At 40.8% G+C, this 22964-nt stretch overlaps 1 protein-coding gene across 5 annotated transcripts in view; it reads right to left on the bottom strand.

The window, feature by feature from the left end:
- Positions 1-248: 248 nt before the first annotated feature.
- rxrba (retinoid x receptor, beta a) overlaps positions 249-22964 on the bottom strand; it is a 33340-nt gene continuing 10624 nt past the window's right edge. For 2 of the 5 annotated variants that reach the window (XM_053637603.1, XM_053637602.1), the window contains 5 exons: positions 21984-22116; positions 7220-7261; positions 6789-6880; positions 6441-6546; positions 249-4337 (listed from right to left, as the gene is read on the bottom strand). In XM_053637603.1, coding sequence (XP_053493578.1) covers positions 4190-4337; positions 6441-6546; positions 6789-6880; positions 7220-7261; positions 21984-22116 — 521 coding nt within the window. In that variant the 3' untranslated portion in view covers positions 249-4189. Of the gene's footprint in view, positions 4338-6440; positions 6547-6788; positions 6881-7219; positions 7262-8764; positions 12968-21983; positions 22117-22964 lie in introns of those variants that run through there. The other 3 variants (XM_053637604.1, XM_053637606.1, XM_053637605.1) reach the window with 3 other exon arrangements.

Below are 22964 nucleotides of genomic sequence, written 5' to 3' on the forward strand. Positions count from 1 at the left end.
TCCTATTAAAGTGAACAGTGAATGTATATGTACAACTGTTTAAAAACAAGTCCTGTCCAGCATTAATGAAGAACCAAGAAGCAATTATACAGTAATAAAATATTTAATCAGACATGATACAACATAACTCTGCACAGAACTGCCTGAGCTAGTTAACATTGTGAGAAAGGAAAATAAACAAGTGCAATTAAGTAGGGAAAACACTATAAATAATCCCCCCCCCCTTATTACACAGATTTTTTTTTTAAGGAAAAAGGCGAGAGAAAAGTGACCTTTTGTTTTCATGTCTTATGTTTAATGGGTGCTTGTTTTATGAAAGAATAGGACTTGTACACTTTGTGCATATTTCAGGAGACCTTAGTGTGACAAACTTTAGCACAAAACAATATTAGAAAGCACAAAAGATTCCCATGATTTGTATGTATCGTGTAATTCTTTACAAATGTTGCCCTGGCTTAACAAGCACAGCGTGCTATTCATGCTCATCAATGGCAGAGAACCGATGTTACACCCGATTTTTAAGTATAACATTGTTTCTGGTATAACAGGCGACTAAGAATGTTCGCTTTGTAGAGTAAAAATAGTGGACCATAAACAAGAGTCAGGGTCAGCCTTGGGAAAACGCAAGGTGACTCTCAAACAAAAATAGTTCTCTTAAATCATGACAACCCGGCATCAAGAGTAGGTCCACTACAGTCTGTTTCTCAGTCCAGGGTGTAAATACCTCCCAAACACCTCCGATAGATTCAATTTTGCACGGCCACAATGTACTACTGGTGCACTTAAACATGTATGGGAAGTTGGGGATGTGCGTAAGAAAGCACCCCCCCTCCCCCTCCACACACACAGACACACACACACACACACACACTTCAGACAGCAGCTCATCAGTACCAGTGTCCACAGCAAGAAGTGATCAGGTGCTTTATTACACCTTCACCAGAACTTAAAAACACCACTGATGGAAACAGAACAGAAGAAAATGTGCACTTACAAGAGGTGAATGAGGAATTTTTGAAAGCCGGTGAAACTATTAAACAGGACCTCCTCAAAAAGAAATTAGATAACGTCTAAATAGATCCTGTGTTTGCTCGATTGTCAGGAGATCGCAAGTTCTAATCCTGATGATGTCACAGCTATCGGTGGCCTTGATACAGGGCAGCAAACTGGTCGAGCTGTCTGGGTGGGAGGGGCATAGTGTTTTGTCCCCTGCGACACTAGCCAATCATGGGAGTCTGTGGGCTCATCTATGCAGAAGAGGAGAGATGGCACTTTCCTCCGACTGTGTCGTCTGGCTTCATGTGCCTCAAAGGAAGCACGTGTTCACAGTCACTCTTCTGAATCAGTAGTCGTCATGGGATAAGGAGAGAGCCAAAATTGGGGAGGAAATAGAGTTTAAAAACGAAAAAAAATCCCTGGGAAAATGGCAAATTCCACTATTTCCAAATACATTCACAATCACAGAACATTCTGTTTGATCTGTATTATTCATCCTTTGTTACTGACAATACTTTCCAGGACATTTATAAATGAAGTACATGCATTGTTAAAAATCATAATACACAGCTGATTCAGCAACAAGGCCTGAACTGATGTCGTGATGGATGAAGTTACAGACCAAGGACCAACTGCAGGTCGTGCGCTGGTACACAACCACTTCAGTTAAAATTCGTTGCATTTAACTACTCCTTGGTTTTGAGCTTGGCCTGCGCGCACACGTACAGAATTAAGAAGACAATAAGCACACAGTATTAATATATTTGTCTTTCTACAAATAGATGCATAGATTGCCAAGATGCTGGTTTCGACTGTTAAACCATACAAAGTGAATTCATTTATATTAACAACTGTTAAAACAAGTTCGTGTGAGTTATGTGAGTTTAAAAGGGCAATTTTTTTAGTTTTGGTTGTTTTGTTTTTTTTTTTTTTTAACTAAATCAATAAAATAAAAAGGTGTTTGTCATCTAATGTGAGAAAAGCACAAAACACCATTACGGATGGAATGTAGAACCCTCAGAGGACTTAACCTACTGACCTGTGGTTTTTTTTTTTATCATCACTATTTTTCAACACCATATAGTGTGTGTGTGTGTGTGTGTGTGAGTGAGAGAGAGAGAGAGAAAGAGAGAGAGAGAGAAAAAAAGTCACATTTGGCACATGAAAAATATTTTTTTCAAAAGTGATTGAATTCACATATTGTACATCACAGTACACACACTTTTCAAAGCAAACCTGGGGTCAAGGTGTAGGTCTGGGGTTAAGTTTGGTTTTAAAATGTAGCAGGTAATTTCCCAAGCAATGGACCATATGAGGAGGGAACCACACCACCCACTAAAGACCCCAAATGACATTAAAACAGCTGTGTCTTTAAAGGGCTTGCTCTGGCCACGAATCATAAACACACACCCGCAATCATTCCACATAGATTTGTTCACGAAGAGCCTGGCAAGAATTTCACAGGACCCTCACTGGTCCGCACCTGATTTACTAAGTCTCACATAAACACTGTCGTGATTACATGAGGCCCAGAATGTTAAATTGTACAGTTACCTGTTACACACAGGTCTGCTGCTGTCATCAGTAACCCTGCACTCAGACCGACCGCAGCAACACAACACGAGGAAGCTGCCAGAAGTCAGTCATTTTCAGTTAGAGCTGTTGATTTGGGGAGACACTAGGCGAAGCAAACGGTAGCGGCGTGAAGAGGGCGGGGCAATAGATACGACAAAGACGAGCGACATTTAAGTTGAGAAGAAGCAGAATAATTTAGCGCCTAACCAAGGAACTGTGGTACGTTCCTTACCCCCATCCAGGAACGTGTGTTTTGGTTTAATTTATTCCTACTCGTCTCTCCTTATCGCTGTGCCGCCACAAGCTTGAAGTGTTTACCCAAAATGCAACAGTGCTGGTGTTTTCGCTGAAACCGTGAAGCACAAAATGTTGTTTTTGTTCTGATACGTGGCACAGAAGCATTTCCCTCCAGAAGTGGGAAGACGTACGATTTGCGATCAAACGGGTGTTTTAGATATGTTCTGTAGCTAGCTTGTGCGAATATCACAGTGACAACGGTAGGAAACTGAAAACGCAGGAATGCCCACAAACAACCAGGGTATCGTCAAAACATTAAATAAATTAAAAAAATTTTCATTTTCACTGGTGGTGTAGCATGAAGGAGCAAGCACACCAGAGTTTTGTGAATTTATTTGCCAGGGTTGAGCAAAGTCGGTTGATTATGGACAGACCTTGAAGGAAACAACTGATTCAGTGAACAGCTAACCTTGCCAATGCAGACTAATCATCTCAGACTGCTAAGTGCCTTTAGCTTGTTAAGTAGAATATTATTAGGAGGTTCATATAGCGAGATTGGAACAGCTCTTCAGCTCCTGCTAACCAATTCCATGTACACACTGCTGTAGAAAAACAGGGAAACAGTAATACAGTAATCATAAGTAGTTACTCCAGAAAGACACGACTCCATCACCGTGCTCTAGTTTTCTATTGGCCCACGATTCTAATCCAAGATTTGCAGATTCATGGGCTTAAGTTTCATCTACATGAACACGACACAAAAACCAAAATCGGAGAAGAATGATGAGGAGAAATTAACTGCTACAGGAAGCAACCCCCCCCACAAAACCCCCCACCATATACCATGTCCTCTTCCATTCAAGTGAACTGGCTTTTTCACCAGGCAGATTTTATTCGCATCAGGTGTGACGGCCGCTTTAAGGTTACAGCGAGTGATGAAACTTCACGTCCTGCGCATGAGAGCTGTGCGTTCAACTCGTTAGCTTTCTAACGAGCTGTAGTGAGAAAAGAAACGTACCAGCTGTATTTTTTTTCTTTTGTAGCAGATTAAAAACTAACATAGCTGAGCACCAACATCAATAAAAAGGCTCTGAGAATGGAAGTGTAAAACCGAAAACAACCTCGAAAAGCCTTATTTGCAAAATACGGATCTCTCTCAACGTGTCCCCCGATGAAAAATGTCCCCCGCTTCGTTTTCTGAGAGATGAAAGTCTTTTTGGCGCAATACTAGCATAGGAGACGACGTGGAAGGGAGAAGAAAAGGAGAGAATAAAGGAAGGTGTAAGCAGGGAGATTGAACAGACACAGTGAAGCCCCAATGTCCAGGCTACCGGTACACCCTGGTGCTAACCAGATACAACTGGGTAGAAAGTGGTCCAGATTAGGTCAGTTGATGGGGAGCCTCCAGCATCTCCATGAGGAAGGTGTCAATTGGGGTATCACCAATCAGCTTGAAGAAGAACAGGTGTTCCAGACATTTTAAACCAATGGAGCGCAATGCTGGCAGTCGGAGGAGGAGCTTGGCAAACCTAGTGAACAGGAACAAAAGATCGCTCACATTATACTCACAGAGGCTGACCGCAAGAATGTGAATATTACAGTTATTACATTGCTATTGTCAGACAGATTTGGTTATGGTTCAAGATCATGGTTAACATTCCACCAGTATAACTTTACACCAGTCACAATCACCAAATATTACTTAATATACTGCATCTTGCTATATTATCATAATATCGTCAGTCATTTTGTTGTTTAGCCCCAACTGGACAGGGACGTACTGGGAGAGTGTACGTTAACGTAGGACATTTTAATGAAAAAATATGTATAAGCAGCATAAAAACAAAGCCGTCCACGTGTTTTACATGCGTCATGTAACTGGAAAATATGAAGGATTGTATAAACACGGAGAAAAAAAAAAAGGTATATCTTGAATATAGTCGCATTTTTTTGCAGGGGCGTCTGTTAATATCAGAGTTCAAAAGACCAACACAACGGTCAATCATTCCCAATTCATATTTGATTGGCTCATTTGACATTTTTCTTATGAGGCGGGAAAAAATTAATACTGCTCCTTTTGCGCATTTTTGCTTTCCACCGTACTCCAAGCTGCATAAAAGGCTGACAGGTATGGTCTTCATTAACATTATTTATTAATATTAGGGATAAATTTATACATTTAAAATTTATATCCGAATTTATATATTTCTATAAGGCTACTTTGTTAAAAGCGATTAAATTAAAATTGAATTAAATAGAATATTTATTTTTTGGAGGGTAAGGACCTGCTTTTGGCTGAAGAAAGTGACATTTTTGGCTATTTCATGCCCGGAAACGTTCAGTGGCATCCCTAATAAATACAGTTATCTGATGTTAACTATATAGGTGCTGGTCTAATGTTAATGAGAAGTTGGAAAATACGTTTTTTAAATTTAAAGATAGAATTTATTTACCACTCATGAACCCTAACTCCATTTACCATGACAGAGAGCGAGGACGCCTCATCAGCAGGTAAATCGAGAGGAGACAAAATATTACTAATGTGAGACATGGAAGGAGGGCGGGGCTTTAATTTTAATATTGGGGAGTTCAAAACGCCTATGCAACTGTCAATCATGCTATAGTTATACGTCGACTGGCTCATTTGCAGTTTTTAATTTTGTGTGTTTTGGAGTGATCGCTCGTAGCAGCGTACTCCGATGTTAAAATGCAGAGTTCCTATGCTGCTATTAACCCTAAATTATCATAATCTACATCCACTTTAAAATAAATGAGCCATTAACCAAATAACTGTTCTGGGAAGGGTAACTTTGTAAGTTTGTAACTAACGTCAGAAGATCAGGAATAAGAGGTGATCATGAAGCGATCATACATAGCTGAGGTAGAAAAACACAAAATGAAGAAAAAAAAAAAAAAACAGATGATGAGAAACTGATCCTGATGCCACTACAGCCAAGACAATGATGTATTCATCCTTCCATCATTTCTGACCAGTCCCTGCCACTGAAAATGACCACCATAGCATGATGCCGCCACCACCACCATGTTTCACCATAGGGATGATATTAGCCAGTGGATGAGCAGTACCTGGTTTTTACCAGACGTAGTGATTCAAGCTCGGCCCAAAACATTTATGTCTCAAGAGAATCTTTTCAGCCAAATGCCTTTTACACTGTCTAGCCACTCTAGCATGAAGGCCTCACTGATGGGAGTATTTCTGAGATGGTTGTCCTTATCGCAGGTTGAGTTTACAGCTCTGTATTTCACAGACATGGAGCTCACTGTGCTCCGGGAACATAAGCTTTAGAAATGGTTTTATTCCCTTCGCCCAGATCTATGTCTTGACACAATTCGATCACAGAGGTCTACGGCGAGTTTCTTGGACTACATGGCTTGGTTTTTGGTGCGACATGCACTGTGAATTATGGGGGAGGTGTGTGCCTTTGAAACCAAGGGGTCTGAATACTTTTCATACCTACGGTAACCCAGGACATTAACTTAGCTGAATTTATCAAAACCTACAAATTATAAAAACATTACCAGGCTCCCCAAAATACAAAATCTTCAGTCTACCAAACTGGCAACTAAGTAAGAAAAACAGGAAAGGTTAGTAAATTATTTTCATTATGTACCTGCCCTGCTGGTCAGGATATCTCTGTTTACAATAAGCTTCTAGTGCAGCATAGACTTTCTCTCTCAGTAACTCCACTTCACTTGGGTTTGAAAGCCCCTTCGCATCTGTGAAATATACAGACAAGAATAATTATGGTACCTTGTGTTGTCAAATCAGAAAAATCATCATTTGAAGTAGCACTGGACATAAAATCAACATCCCAGCAGCATATTCGTTTAGTAAACTGTTATCGTTGTTAACAACTGCTTTAGAGATAAGAGACAAGATGTGCGTTTTATTAAACATTTCAGAATTTACATTCTCAAGCCAAATGAAATACAAAATACATTTTTTAAAACCCAAGTACCTGGGTTGAAAAGGATGATGGCTCTTAAACACCCAAGTTCAGTCTTATCCATCTGCATATCCCTCATCTTACTCACTAGCTCAGTCAGCACCCTGTATCACCACAAAATGAGAAACACACACACACACACACACACACACACACACACAATATAGCGTAGGATGACAGATTTGGGGGGGGGGGGGACATGCAAAAGAAGTGACAGCAGTTTTATGTTACACGTCTGAATACAAAAATACTGGCTCAGAGCAGGAACATTTCTCACAAAAAGTACATGATTCCAACCATTAACAATATGGAGACATTCAGAGACACAGACACACACATTGCTCTTTACCCACCTATAAATCAGAATTTAAAATAAATAAATAAATAGTTTTTTTGTTTTTGCTGGCTTGGAATATTTGTGTTGTGTGGTGTGGCTTTATTACCTGTCAAATATGGCCCCAACCTCTGCATTGTGCGCACTCTCCCTGTGTATTCAATCACAATGTGTTATTACAATGTCAATACACAGATTATTACACTGTTAACATCTTCCGCATTTAAAAGGTTATGACTGTGTGCACCAGCAGAGAAAGTGGGGCCCATTCAAGGAGTAACAAGCTGCAGGCTCTTGTTGAGAAGTGTTTGTCTGGGCTTGGAGCATCACACAAACAAAAGGAGGGGGGGAAAAAACAGCTTTAGATGACAGGTGGCTAAACAAACTGCAGTCTTAAAGAATCTGCATATATTTGTGGGGGGGGGGGGGGGGGGGGGGTTACTGAACACAAACAGTTTAGAGTGAAGTAAAGAAATCCAAATGACTAGAGATGTTCATGTCATGAGAAAAGCAAGCAGCTTAGCGTTATACAATCAGGATCATTATAGCGTTGGTATGAAACAATACACGGAGCAGAAAGCACAAGCATGAAGTAATAGTGCAAGTAATGAGATGGAAAAACTATTTATTTAAATATGCAGTAGATGATACACCACCATTCAGTGTTAACTTTCAGTCATGCAAGTGAAATAAGCAAAGCGTGTCTCCTTTTATGGTGGAGAAGCGAACACGAGACAAATGGGTGTAAACTGGACGAGCATCAGAGAACACTGAAGCAGGTGAATCTCAAACAGCAGCCTGCAACTGGTCATTCCAAGATTTCTTTCAAGTACTGAGCATTAAAAAAAAATGCAAATAGTATTTATAAACGAAAGAACTTGTAGCAGGATAACAGTGCTGTGATGAAGCTTAATTTAAGAAATGTGTGTGTCTGTGTAGATATTTATCTATTATTTACAGTTGCAATCAAACTTTCAACCCCCACTGCAAATCAGGTTTATTTTCAAAATGTACAGACTTTCAGCTGTTTGCAATGAACAAATCAAACAAAAGCAACTGAAAGAGTTCAACACAACAAATGCTTCAAGTGGTTTCCCCAAATTCAACTGAAAACACAACTTAATGATTTCTCAAGTTTCTAAATTATTCAACCTCCTGAATAGAATCCCTCACAACAGCACAAATATGCAAAACAGGTGTTGTCTCAAGCAGACTTGATGCAACTAATCAAGGCCTTCATTAGTTGCACCAGGTGTGCTTGAGCTGGAACAAATGAAATACCTGAACTGGCTAGGGGCAGAAAATTTACTAAATACCTGGACGGGGAAGAAAAAAGAAGCCATCAAAGGCTGCAAGCAGATTTCTGGGAAGGCAGGTTGTGAAAAACCCTCGAGTGACTGCATAAGACCTGCAGCAAGGCTTGGTGGCAACAGACACTGAGGTTTCAGTGAGAACAGTAAGGCGCATACTAAGTGCAGAAGGTTTCCATGCCAGAACTCCAAGACATACACCACTGCTGACCCAAAAGCACAAGAAAATTCGGCTCAAAATCATATAAATAAGCCACAGACGTTTTGGGATTCTGTTCTGAGGTGCGATGAAACAAAACTGGAACTTTTCAGCACGATGGATCAGTGGTCTCCTTGCTTGTGTTACTTGACCTTAGTGCAACTTTTGATACTATTGATCATACTATTCTCCTTGATAGACTAGAAAATGTTGTTGGCATTATGGGAACAGTCCTCTCCTGTCTCAGATCTTATTTGACCGATCAGTATCAGTTCGTAGATGCAAATGGAGACCTCTCCAAGCATACAGAGGTTAAATTTGGAGTTCCACAAGGTTCTCTTTTAAGCCCACTGTTTTTTACTTTATATATGCTACCTCTAGGTCAAATTATTCGTAAACATGGAATTAGCTTCCACTGTTATGCTGATGATACGCAGTTGTACATTTCAGCAAAGCCAGACAACACACAGCAGCTTAATAAAGTTGAGGAATGTGTAAAGGACATTAGACGTTGGATGCTTTTTAACTTCCTCTTACTTAATTCTGACAAGACAGAAGTACTTGTACTAGGACCACGTGTAGCTAGAAGTAAGCTTTCTGATCACATAACTCTGGATGGTCTTTCTGTTTCCTCATGTGCAGCAGTAAAAGACCTTGGTGTGATTATTGACTCCAGTCTTTCATTTAACGTTCATGTAGATAATATTACTAGGATAGCCGCCTTTCATCTCAGAAATATTGCCAAAATAAGAAATATAATGTCACGACACGATGCAGAAATATTAGTTCATGCTTTCATCACCTCTAGACTAGATTTTTGTAATGCCTTACTGTCTGGATGTTCCAATAGGTGCATAAACAAGCTTCAGTTAGTCCAGAATGCAGCTACAAGAGTCCTTACTAGAACCAGAAAATATGACATCACATCACCCCAATCTTATCCACACTGCATTGGCTCCCAGTGAAATCTCGCATTGATTATAAAATACTATTATTGACCTATAAAGCACTAAACGGTCTCGTGCCATAGTATCTAAGCGAACTTTTGTTCTTCTATGATCCACCATGCCTACTTGGATCAAAAGGTGCAGGCTATTTGTTGGTACCTCGTATAGCGAGGGCTACAGCAGGGGGAAGAGCTTTCTCTTACAAAGCCCCACAGTTATAGAATAGCCTTCCACTTAGTGTTCGGGACTCAGACACAGCCTCAGTGTAAGTCCAGTCTGAAAACATATGTTTACTGAAGGTTACCATGAGTAGACTTAAAGTACAACATCTTACTTTATCTCTCCCTCTCTTTACTTCCCTCTCCCGCTCTGCTTCTGTTGAGCCACACAGGATTTTATGGAGATGCCAGTGATCCTGACCCTTTCTGCTCTCCGGACCTATCTGATCCATCCTGATGCCCTATCTCTGGATGGAGCTCCCATCAACTGGAGGCTACAGCCTGGAGATTGATTAGAATGTATCACTTGAAGTGCCATGAAATATTTTTGGACCTCAATTCCACATGGACATTCTCACTGTGGTTGCTGGGACTACGGTTGCTGCTATGGCCTTGGGACTGCAATTACCACATGCAGTTTTGCACTCGGGTCTCCTTTGGTGAACAGTGAACTAGTTCAACAAAAACTTCATGTACAAACCATAATGAACTTTCTTATACTTTCACACTATCCGTTGTTACCCAGATGAGGATGGGTTCCCTTCTGAGTCTGCTTCCTCTCAAGGTTTCTTCCTCATATCATCTTAGGGAGTTTTTCCTTACCACCATCGTCACCGGCTTGCTCAACTGGGATAAAACCACACACTTAATCTGCATCCTGTGGTTATATATTTCTGTAAAGCTGCCTTGAGACAATGTCCATTGTAAAAAGTGCTATACAAATAAAATTTAATTGAACTGGTATGTCTGGAGGAAGAAAAATGAAGAAAGAACACTCTGTCCACATTTCAAGCATGGTGGTGGCTCGGTGATGCTCTGGGGCTGCTTTGCATCCTCTAGCACTGGAAATGTGGAAGGCAAGTTGGATTCATTGATGTATCAGGAAATCCAAGGAGAAAACATCATGCCATCTGTGAGGAAGCTGAGGCTTGGGTTTCATTGGACCTTCCAACAGGACAATAATCCCAAGCATACCTCAACTTCCACCAACACTTGGTTGCAGAAGTTCTGGAACATCATAAAGGGCCATCACAGTCACCACTGCTCATGAGGCTAAGATTCCTCAGGAAGCTGGTGTCTGGCTATGTATCTTGTTTGCAGCAGGTCATAACAGCAAAAGGTAAAGCTCTACTAAGTAAATGGTAAATGGCGCACTTATATAGCGCTTTTATCCAAAGCGCTTTGCACTATGTCTGTCACACATTCACACACTCACTCACACACACACACCAATGGTAGCAGAGCTGCCATGCAAGGCGCTAACCTGCCATCGGGAGCAACTTGGGGTTCAGTGTCTTGCCCAAGGACACTTTGGCATGTGGAGTCACGTAGGCCAGGAATCGAACCGCCAACCCTACGATTAGTGGACAACCTGCTCTACCACCTGAGCCACAGCCGCCCTGTACTACAGTATTAAAGTACTAAAGATCCTTGCCATGAAGAGGTGGAATGATTTTGAAACTGGAGAAATCATAAGCTGCATTTTCAGTTGAATTTGGGGAAAACACTTGAAGCATATTTTAATTGCTTTTGGTTGATTTGTTAATTGCAAACAGCTGAAAGACTGTAAATTTTGACAAACCTGATTTGCAATGGGGGTTGAATAATTCTGATTGCAACTGTACATGAATGACAGACAGTGTGCACTTCCACAAGCAGAGGTAATATTCTACTACAAGTAGTAGTAGTAATAAAAAAAATGTCACAAGTGGTGATCTGCAGGGTCCAAGCACTCTTGACCATACATGAAAATACTTATCAAGTTTTGTGACAAAAACTCAACGCTAGTTGTGCAAAATGCCTGCAGAAAGCTGATTGGCGGAAGGCGATCAGAATTTTGAAGTAATTCAGTGGTGTTTAAAAATCCACTCGCAGATTAGCACATTGATGCAGTACACCAAATTTCAGCCTCATCGTACCTTTGGGTTCCTGAGAAACAGCATTTCAACTTAACCCCACCCATTTTCAAAGGTTATGCCCCAAACTTTGCATAATCACCTAGATTTTTCATATTCAAATTAGGAAACAATCTAAGTGGGTGGCACGAAATGGTTCCAAAGGCTTTTTTTGTTTGGGAGAATGCAAGGAATTGACGAGGACGACTCATAACAGTTACAATACGGTTATATTTCATGCTTGAACCCATAATAATAATAGCTGCAAGCAGCGAGGGATGGGCCCAAGCACCAAGGTGTGTTGGCATGTGGATCTTACATTATCACATCACTGAACATACATGTGAACTGTTAATGAACAAGTTCATTACTGAAAAAACCTGCTTGACATCCTGTTGCCATTTGGTGACGCTATGACAAGGAATCACTATTGGTATGTGTAGATTAAAAATGTGCACAACATGATTATTAAATCCCACTCACAGTTATCTTCTAATGAAGATGGTTGGTTCCCAATTTGTAGACAAGTTTAGTCATTTACTGAAAAATAATAAATGTGGTAAACATGTAGTGCAGCGCCACATCCAATACGCTCCCTTGTTAAATCTCAGAGTCAGTATAGCGTCAGAGGAGAAAAATACTCTGCTGAGACTCACCCTGGAAATCCTGTAATAGTAATTCACAGCCAGAGCTAAAAGCAATCAGAATACACATTGTCAGGACAGAGCTGGCAGCCAGGCAGAGGGGTGAGTGTCACTTACAAGGCTCGAAATTGCAGCCATTTTGGTCGCATATGCTAGAGAAATTTAATCTGCGCAACCTTAAAATATATTTGGGCGCGTTTGCGCGAGTGAAAAGAATTGTTGTGGTGCGACCAGCTTTCATTTCTCTACAAAAAGTTTGCTAATTACTGCACAGTATGTGCCTGCTGTGAGCTTATACAGTGATCGGACCACCGTTCTATCAAATGTTACATAACCAATTAAACTTCATCTTCACATTCTTAACTTTAATGCAGATTTTCAATTGCTTAATATTAGCCGTCAATCACTGCCTTTCACTGCGCTCCGTTGTCACGTGACAGGGAGCTAACTAGCACGCAAAATGTAAAGCGCTGAAGAACACAGATTTCTTTTGTAAGCCACCTAAAGTTAGACTCCTGGAGTTGGTGATCATGTGGTGAATGTGGATCCAGCAGTGGAAAAGAAGGCTTACAGTTTTTGGTGAGTGAGTGGCTGAAAGACTTCGAGTGGCTCCGCTACGAAAATATCTCGATGCACTGCATTCACTGTAAAGCCAGTGGGACAGAGGCGGCAAATCCATGTAAAACAAAAAAAAAAAATGCAACACGTCATTGAAGCTCATGCGCATGAGCTTCAATAACACACATGCGAGATTCAATAAAATAGGACAATAGATGTTCACATGTGGAAAGGAGGGAGAACTTGCATGCTCGTTTAAAACTCTCACACGTGCAAAGAAAAATCTCTATGCTCCGTTCGCGCACACTTTGTTCTTGCCAGCAGTGGGCAGGCTCAACTGGGTTGCCTGTAGCCTCAAAAACCATTGGCTAACTCATTTGTCCAGAAATCCGTTCTGATTGGCTGCCTGCCACTTTATTTATTTGAGATGCACAGACGACCGATAAAGGCAATTTTTCACGCTATAAGCCATCGGCCGATAGCTTAGAAACATCCAATGATCAGGGTCAATTATATCCTGTCAATCAAAAGAGGGCAGGAAAACACAAATTTCATGTTGTGTAAAGATGTCTTTTGTGTGGAATGACGACAAAACTGCAGTTTATAAGCTCTGTAAGCTCTGCACTGCATGTTAATGAATTAGTGCTTTTACACCGGACGCTGCAGCAGTGAAACGGGAGTTTCGGCGTCAAGGCTAAATTTTTTTTGCCACGCTGCTCGCACTGAATTAAAGCGCCAGTACATTGTTGAAAGATTTAAATGAAGATGGGTTGACAGTAAATATATTATTTTTATATATTTATATATTTATATATTTGTATATTTGTGTATATATATATATATATATATATATATATATATATATATATATATATATATATATATATATTTGTGTGTATATATATATATATATATATATATATATATATATATATATATATATATATACACACATATATATACATATATATATATATACACATATATATACACACACACACACACACACACACACACACACACACACACACATATATATATATATATATATATATATATATTTGTAGGGTAGTATTTCATATCCAGTTAATGTTAATATATAAAAAAGTTTATATTATATATTACCACTTTGATGTTAATGATGAAGTAGAAATACTTTTGTTTGTCGTGAGTGAATGTGAGACTAACAGGAGGTTTTTTAGAATTCAGTCAATGTTAATATGAATTAATAACATTCAATAAATTAAGAAATTTTACTTCAATCTTCAGAATTTAGTTAATGTGGGGGCACTGTCGAGCGGGCAATGGAGTAGGTTTAGTTTGAGCTCCGGTCGAACGTCTGTTTTTTTTTTTTTTTTAAGTTAATAAGTGTTTTTCATAGTTAAATGCAAGCAAACCCTGTTTCGAACATATTTTCTTAAGTTAAATGTACATATATCTGCGTGAAGATGGCGGCAAATTTGTGGAAATATAAATTCACAGCGTCAACCAAATCTAGACCCAGCACTGCCTCGTCCGTGAGTTCTGCTGCCTCTCCAGGATCGGAGCTCCTGCCCCGGCCAAACAGCCAAGAGATGGACGCTGAAACCTTGATGACGGATATCCTGCTTTCACTAAGGGCAGACATTGCTACGGTGATAAAAACTGAGCTGAAAAGTGCACTTGCTGAAGGTTTCGACTTTCTTAAGAACGAGTTGCAAGCGGTGAAAGTGGAAATAAAGAACAATACGGCCGCAATTCGTTCCGAAATTGACCAGATGAAAGCTACAATTAAAGAGGTGGAAGGTGGGCTAACGACCTGGTGAATGACCTGGCAGTAGAGGTGACTGGACTCAGGAATAAGTGTGAGGACATGGAGGGGAGACTGAGGAGATGTAACATCAGAATTCTGATGGTGGCGGAAGCAAATGGATCCAGCTCTACAACATCGGTCTCAGAACTACTGAGAGAAACATTACAGCTGGATAGAGATGTGCTTGTGGACCGCTCTCATAGAAGCCTGGGTCCTGTGAGGAAGGATGGGAAACCACGCGCCATCATAGCCAAACTCCACTACTACCAGGACTGCGCTGAGGTACTGAGCCGGGCGCACTCTCGAGCCCCGCTCCGGCGTAACGGTGAGACGATTGCTATCTTTCCGGATTATACCACGAGTGTTGCTAAGGCCAGGGCGGCTTTCAATGAGGTCAGGAAGTTGCTCCGTAACCGGCAGGGAGTTCAGTATGGCATCCTGTTTCCAGCCTTTCTCCGCATCACGTTCAACAGAGAGGAAAAGGAGTTCATAAATGCAAGCAAAGCGATGAGCTACGTCAAGAAGAATATCATTACTACTGTAAAGGGCAGAGTGAGTAACATTGCCCTGGGTAATTCATCGTCTCTGACCTTTGAATGGATGATCACTGTTTGATCAGACTTTTACTGTAATAAGGAGGATGATCAACACTGCTGTCTTATTTTCTGTTATATACGTTATGATCGGGTGTACGCTTCTACACTGTGATAGGCTGCACTTTTTTTTTTTTTTTTTTTAGTTTACTTTTCATACCAGGGGTTCGGTGGGAGCTTGAGCAGTAGGCTCTATAAAGTTCCTCCACACAAGCACTGAATGTGCGGATTTGTTTCGGGAGGGTACGGTGAGCACCCCGTTCCTGTAGGTGCTGTGGGGGGGTGGAGTTGGGGTTACGGGGAGGGTGTGCCAGACTTTGTCGTTTATTGTGTTTAATTTGCCAGACATCTGTGTTGTGGCCCATCTGCTGTCATTCTAGGTTCCCTGTAGGGCTCAGATATCCAAGTTTTTTTTTTCTCTCATGATGACTAATTTCAGTATTCCCAGAGGGTTGGATGGTAGTATGGTTAATTTCATGAGCTGGAATGTTAAGGCACTTAATCATCATTTGAAGCGAAAGAAGGTATTTACACATCTGAAACAGCTTAATATAAATATTGCATTTCTTCAGGAGACACATCTACAGTCATCAGACCATTCTAGACTGGGAGGGGACTGGTCAGGACAGATATTTCATTAAAATTGCCATTCGAAGGCTAGGGGGGCAGCTATATTAATTGACAGAAATAAACCATTTACGATGACAAGTGTAGAAGCTGACCCCACTGGGCACTATGTTATTGTTGTAGGGTAATTTATACTTTTCTGGTCATTCTGGCCAATGTTTATGCACCAAACTGGGATGATTCAATTTTCTTCACAAATTTTTTTTCCCGCCTACCGAATAAGGCATCGCATTACCTCATCCTCGGCAGTGACATAAACTGTACGCTTTCCCCTGTGTTGGATCGTAGCTCACCCAGATTCTCGTCCCTGTCTGGGGTGGCGCGTTCTATCCAGTTCTTCCTCTAGTCTAGTCTTTTTTTTTTTATATTAATCAAACAGCTGGAATGTCCTCCTTGACGATTTGGGAGTCGCTGAAGGCATATTTACGAGGTCAGGTCATCTCATACTGTGCTAACCAGGGGAGAGTGAGCACTGCTCGACTTAAAGAACTGGCGGAAAAGATTCTTGAGCTGGAAAGGGCACATAGCCAACTACCTTCTGCAGATTCTATGAAGAGGCGTTTGTCACTGCAGACAGCGTTTGACCTTTTATCGACGAAACAGGCTGAGTATCTTCACGATACGGGTTTTATGAGCACAGGGAAAAGGCTGGACGGATTCTCGCTCACCAGCTAAGACAGAGACCTGCTAATCTGACCATCTCTGAAATATATGATGAGCAGGGCTCAAAATGTACAGAAATAGTCATAAAATTAACTCCAGTTTTCAAGCTTTTTGTGTGTCACTACACAGCTCCAGCCCATCTGTAGACCCTTCTGTATTGGAAGACTTTTTTAAGACCCTGCATGTTCCGTCCTTAGATCCAGGGGAGGCCGCAGGGTTGGAGGAGAACCTTTCGGTCGGGGAGATAGTATCAGCGATTGGCTCTATGCAAAGCGGCAAGTCCCCAGGACCGGATGGTTATCCAACCGATTTCTATAAAAAGGTTTTTCAAGGCAACTCTCCCCTTTGTTATTGTCGGTTTTCAAGGATTCGTTCTCCTTGAGAGCCCTGCCATCTACTATGCGTGAAGCAGTTATCTCCTTACTCCTTAAGAAAGACAAGAGCCCTCTTGAGTGCAGCTCCTACCGTCCAATTTCTTTACTAAATACCGATGTTAAAATCATTGCTAAAACTTTGGCACGTCGCTTGGAGGGGGTTCTTCCAGCCATTATATCGCCGGACCAAACAGGTTTTATTAGGAATCGTTACTCTTTTTTCAACATCAGACGCCTTTTCAATATCCTCTATAGCCCCTCTCCACCTGGTACCAAAGCTGTACACATTCTGGCAATCTGTATTTGAGACTTTCACTAAGATATTGGGAAGAGTAGTACAGCCGTCCCCTCTCCGGAGTCATTCTCCGGAGTCACCCCTTATTGCAATGTTTGGGGTGACTCTGGAGAATGCTCCTTTTAGATGGTGTGAGATCAGCATGATGTCCTTCTGCACTCTCCTGGCCAGGAGATTAATATTGTTTAGATGGAAGGATCCTGCTCCACCAGTGTATAGTCATTGGGTCAGGGAAGTCATGTGTCATCTTAAGTTGGAAAAGATTAGATACACTGGTAGGGGAGCAACTGGGAAATTTTACAGAATTATCAGTATCAGCTGAGAAATTTAATATCGGTGCATCTCTAATATGTATACACACACACACACACACACACACACACACATACATATATATATATATATATATATATATATATATATATATATATATATATATATATATATATATATATATATATATAAAATTGTAGCTGTGGTGCTCCTTAATTTTCAGCATGTGCTCCTAAATTTTTGCTGGTGCTCTTAACTTTTTAAAATTGCGAGCACCAGTGCTACCAAAGTAAAAAAGTTCATTTTGAGCTATGACTTCCATGTCATGCTCTCTCTAAATTTCCCACTTGTTCTCTAGGTTTCAACCTGAGCAAACAAGAAAACCCTCAGCCAATCCTAAAGTCACTGGTATGGCAACAATTTCCTTTCACAATGCCTTAACGTCTGCAGATCACGTATGAAAAAAGTACCATTCCATATCCAACAACAAACACACACTCAAAAACCCACAGGCAGGCACTACAAAATACTAGCCTTAACCCTAAAGCACTACTCTTTAATATAAACCCATCGGCCAGCTCCTCTTGTACAACTGCAAGTAGACCATCTGATCTCCTGCTTTTTTCCCCCTATTACAGGTCAGGGTTTGGCCATTCAGTTCGTGTTCTCAAACCAAAAAACCAGACAGCAAGCGAACAGTACTTCAGAAATAAAGTGTACCATTGTTATATGAGGAAAAAGGCCAGTGTTTAACAATGAGCAGTCCAAAATGAACTGTCCTGATGCTACGCAAGGTATTACATGAGGCATTTATCAAAGTGTGTGAAGAACAAGAACTGTGTACGCAAGGACTCCAGTACACATTCTAAGCAGCTCTACTAGTACACAGCCACTCTCATTTGCATAAACACTCCCAAAATCACCATATATGGTAAATTACTTCCATTTATAAAAGTAACCGGCTTACAGTACTGCTTGTTGAGGATGACACGGAACATCTCAAAAGATGATTAAGAGACAATGCTTCAGACCACATCAGGTTCCACTCCTGTCTACTAGGAACAAGGATCTGAGACTACAGCAGGCACAGACTCACCCAAACTGGACAGTTTAAATATTGGAAAAAGATCACCTGGTCTGATGATGAATCTTGATTTCTACTGTGACATGCAGATGATAGTAGTCAACAGCATGAATCATCCTGTCTTGTGTGAACAGTTCAGGCTGGTGGTGGTGGTGTAATGGTGTGGGGAATGTTATCTTGGCACATACGGACCTTTATTGGCTGCAGGTTACCAATTCCTAATGGCTACTTTCCAAACGTGAAAATGCTCAATGTCACAAAACTGGCTTCATGAACATGACCATGAGTTCAGTGTTCTTCAGTGGCCTTCCCAGTCCCCAGATCTGAATCCAAGAGAACACCTTTGGGGTGTAGTAGAAAGGGAGATTCACAGATTCCTTATAGAATCCATGCCACAAAGCAAGTGGGTCTACCCAGTATTAGTTTTCCTAATAAAGACCTTTTAAGACATTTTTAACTCCAGGAAAAAAAAAGGCCTCTCACGTCTGTATAGCCATCCACCCCTCTTGGAAAGAATTAATGTGCAGAACATGCCCAACCTTCTGGGATGCACCATTCAATCGCCATCACTTTGTTTACTTCTCAGCCGTAACTATAAACATCTCAAGACACTAGTGCCTTATTTGTTGCTTTAACTATTAGTAAGAAAAAGCGTTGTAATGAGTGCATTTCCTGTGTCAGGGTTAGGTGTATATCCTCTTCGGGTGATTTGCTGGGTTGAGCTGAAGGAGGTGTTCGCAGCAGAGACACCAGATATAAGGTACGACATAGTGAGCCTTTCGAAACACTACCTAACTTTCAAGGTGTGCGCGATAGGGTGTAATCATTTAGAGAGATGACAAGTGTCTTAGGTAGTGTTGATAATGGAGGCAGATGATGGAGGGTTTAGGCCAGGAAGTTAATGTAGAGGTCATCTATATCTATAGAAGCTCTGCTTTCATGCACCAGTGATGCAGATGGTCTAATATTTTGCTCTCTGGTTATGCAATCTCATCATCACTGCACTGTTTTTGTAATATTTGGAGTCAGATACTTAAATACAGTGCATTCATTCAGAAAGTATTCAGATCCCTTCAATGTTACTGCCATACTCTAAAATGTGTACACTGCTAAAAGCTAGGCACACCTCTATTTGGGGATTTTCTCCCACTCCTCTCTGCACAATGTCTCAAGGTTGATTTATACTTCTGCCAGCAAAGAGTGAAGTCTTCATACATGCACTTAAGGAGAGAACGTCCACTAGGGGGCATGACCAACACCAGGAGACGGAGAACATCTTGGAAGCCAAAAACAAAGAAGTGCAGTAATAAACAGAAGGCAATACGTGTGTAACTGCACTGAGGAAAAGGAAGCCTTGGCATGATCAATTATAAATCGAGTCAATTCTCACTGAAATCATTTCTGAAGTGTCCCCCCCTCACAGTATCAAGTGGCCCATGTATTACTGAAGCACTTCATTTTAACCAGCATTTAAATCCACATATCTAGCAAGCGCTGACTGACTGATGGTGTTTATTTTTTACTGAATTGCTGTGGTGTCTATCCCCTACACTGTGTGTTTATTGGGAGTAAAGTGTACGATACTGCAGGATTAAACTAAAAAGAAAAACATTTTTTCAAAGCCTAACAAGTTATATTTAAACACAACATCATGATCCAAATAAATGAAGCAGCAGCAGTCTCCAGTCTGTAGAAGAGCTTAAGTACTCGATGCAACAAGGAAAAAATAGTTAACAATTCTATTGTTTACAATTGACATATTTGGAAGAATATACTCTGAAACCAGCAGAAGCAAATGTCACCACATCTAAATTTCATGACAAGAAGAGAGTCTCTTCAGGTCAAAGAACAAGAAGAAAATATTGACTGTGCAAAGACAGATCAGGATGAGGTAAGAAGAGGCCAATGATAAAGGCTGAGGGCAGACTGAAGTAAAATAATTCATTCATGAGTGCGTAATGAGTTAACCAGGTTTTACTGCCCTCTCCTGGCTCACATTAGCTTGGACACCTTCCTCAGTTCCTCGCCGTCCCTCCTCCATTCACACCTCAGAGCATCCGTCATTGCCCAGTGGGACTGAAGACCCACTCCTCCCTCTTCCTCTCAATCCACAGCCTTCTCTGCCTCCCTGATCCATCATACACTACTGAGCTGGGGAAAATTCAGGACAGTGCTGCAGAACCAGACAGTTCAGGGTACTGAAGCTTTATGTTTGGACAACTGGGTGAAACTGTCCAGCTTACACCTTGTGTCACATCATCTGCAGCAGCTCTTACGGTGTATCAGGTGGGATGAGCAAGTGGAGGAACACCGGGCCAAGGGCTTTTCTGAATGGTGCAAAGTGAATCAACTTCACCTCAATATCAGGAAGACAAAGGAGATAGTGGTGGACTTCAGGAGGTCATGTCTTAAAATGAAGCTAATGCAGTGAGATAAGAGACAGTGAGGACAAATACCTGGGGCTGCATTTATATGATCCCAGGCACTGTGGCACTGTGTACAAAAAGGGCCAGAGCCATCTCTACTTTCTGAAGAGACCTTTTACCCACAGCTAAAATACACTTAAGTTGATTGACGGTGTAATCATATATAGACATCTTTTAAAAAAAGAGCCTAACTCAGTCCACTTTACCTACTGATTCTCTTCAGCTCTTATGAGGCCTCAGTCCTTTTGGACCCACTAATGTCTTAAATCATAAATTTCCTCTGAAGACGGCTGCACCCACACCTGCCATGAGTTTCATGCTTATATTACACCATAATAAAGAAAGGCTAGATACCTTCATCTCCTTCTTAAAAGAAAAAAAACTGTCCAAACACTTCGTTGTTTTTAATGAGTGTTTTACATTTTTAAGCTCCGCTCAACTGTAACATCATACAAGCAACGTAGGAGAGAAGACTTCTAACGAACTGTACTCAGACTCAACCACATCTTGAGACGATCAGAGTTTGGTTCGCTTTTTTTGGGAGTTAATTTGGAGCGTTCATGTACGGGAGACACAATGAATGTGCTTAAATTCCCTGGAATGAACAGAATGTGAAAACACCCTTATGGAAAAGTACAAAGATTTTTGACCTACTATTAAGTTACTAAACATGACAGATTACATATGCTCATAGTTTAGACTGATAACATCGTATTCTTCACTTGCTGTTTGCTGAATAACCACAACAACAACAAAGACAGGCCTGCATTTATAAAGTAACAACAAAAGGAGGAATGAGGGAGAAAAATAAATAAATAAAAATACACAAACTTTACATGGGTTAAACGATTGTCACTCGCTTGATTCTGGAGCTAAACCCCAGCCCACATTGCTCTATGTGCTAAATTAAAACATGAATCCACAATCTTCACAGTTATTGCAACTACAATCTGAATGCATGACTGCGAACATTACCTATCGAAGATGGCTCCCACTCCTGCGCTATGGGCACTGTTTCTGTGGACGTGGAGTCCAGTGGCCAGCAGAATACCATCCTTCACAGCGATGGAGCGATGAGAGAATGAGGCAATCAGCAGCTCATTCCAGCCTTATATCAGAGAGAAGAGGAGGGGAAAAAAGTGTTGTGAACAGTTTACAAAAATACCTTTTTAAGTTAATACTAGTGCACTGAAGCATGTTTGCGTATCTGCGTAACGACAGACTGATGTGCAGCCCTCCAGAATCATAATCATGGTTATCAATGATGTTCATCAACCAGACTTTCCACTGAACGCCGACAGGCTGAGCAGGAAAACAGCAACCCATAAAGTCGAAGAGCAAGCAAATGTACTTTGTGTGTGTTTCAGGTTTCATTTATTTAGCTTAGCGTAAGAACATAATAATTGTAAACTAATTTTGGGTTTGGGTGACCAGTACATTAAACTGATTCATGTCTGCCATTTTGGGATTTTTACTTCGAATGAGGTCAAAGGTTGGTCCCAGAAAGGAGATTGGTCGAGACCGACCAGTCATATCCGTGGGAACACACGGTCTTAACCCCACCTTCAAAGACTCAATTTTGGTGAGTTTTAGTATTTGAAAGTAAATATGTTCATAACGTAAAACGTGAATTGAAAAGTTACGTCCAAATTCACGTCCTTCCTGTAGACTGTTATATATCCATTAGATTATACAGGATTTTTTTTTTTTTTTTTTTTAAAAATCAGCACTACTTGTTTATAAAATTAAAATCCTATCGTTTAAAAAAAAAAAAGACTTCAGTCTTTTCACCAGATACTTCCATGTCATTACGCTACGAAGGTGTAGTATGTGTACACGAGTGTGGTTCTGGCTGATCTTCCCACCTCTGGTTACTACAGCTAATGTTTTTGCAGTTGTTTATTACTTGTAAAAGCACTCACTGTCTAGTTACAATGTCAAACCAACCACAGGCAC

This window comes from Ictalurus furcatus, chromosome 12, assembly GCF_023375685.1.
Source record: "Ictalurus furcatus strain D&B chromosome 12, Billie_1.0, whole genome shotgun sequence".
In the NCBI taxonomy this organism is placed as follows: Eukaryota; Metazoa; Chordata; class Actinopteri; order Siluriformes; family Ictaluridae; genus Ictalurus; species Ictalurus furcatus.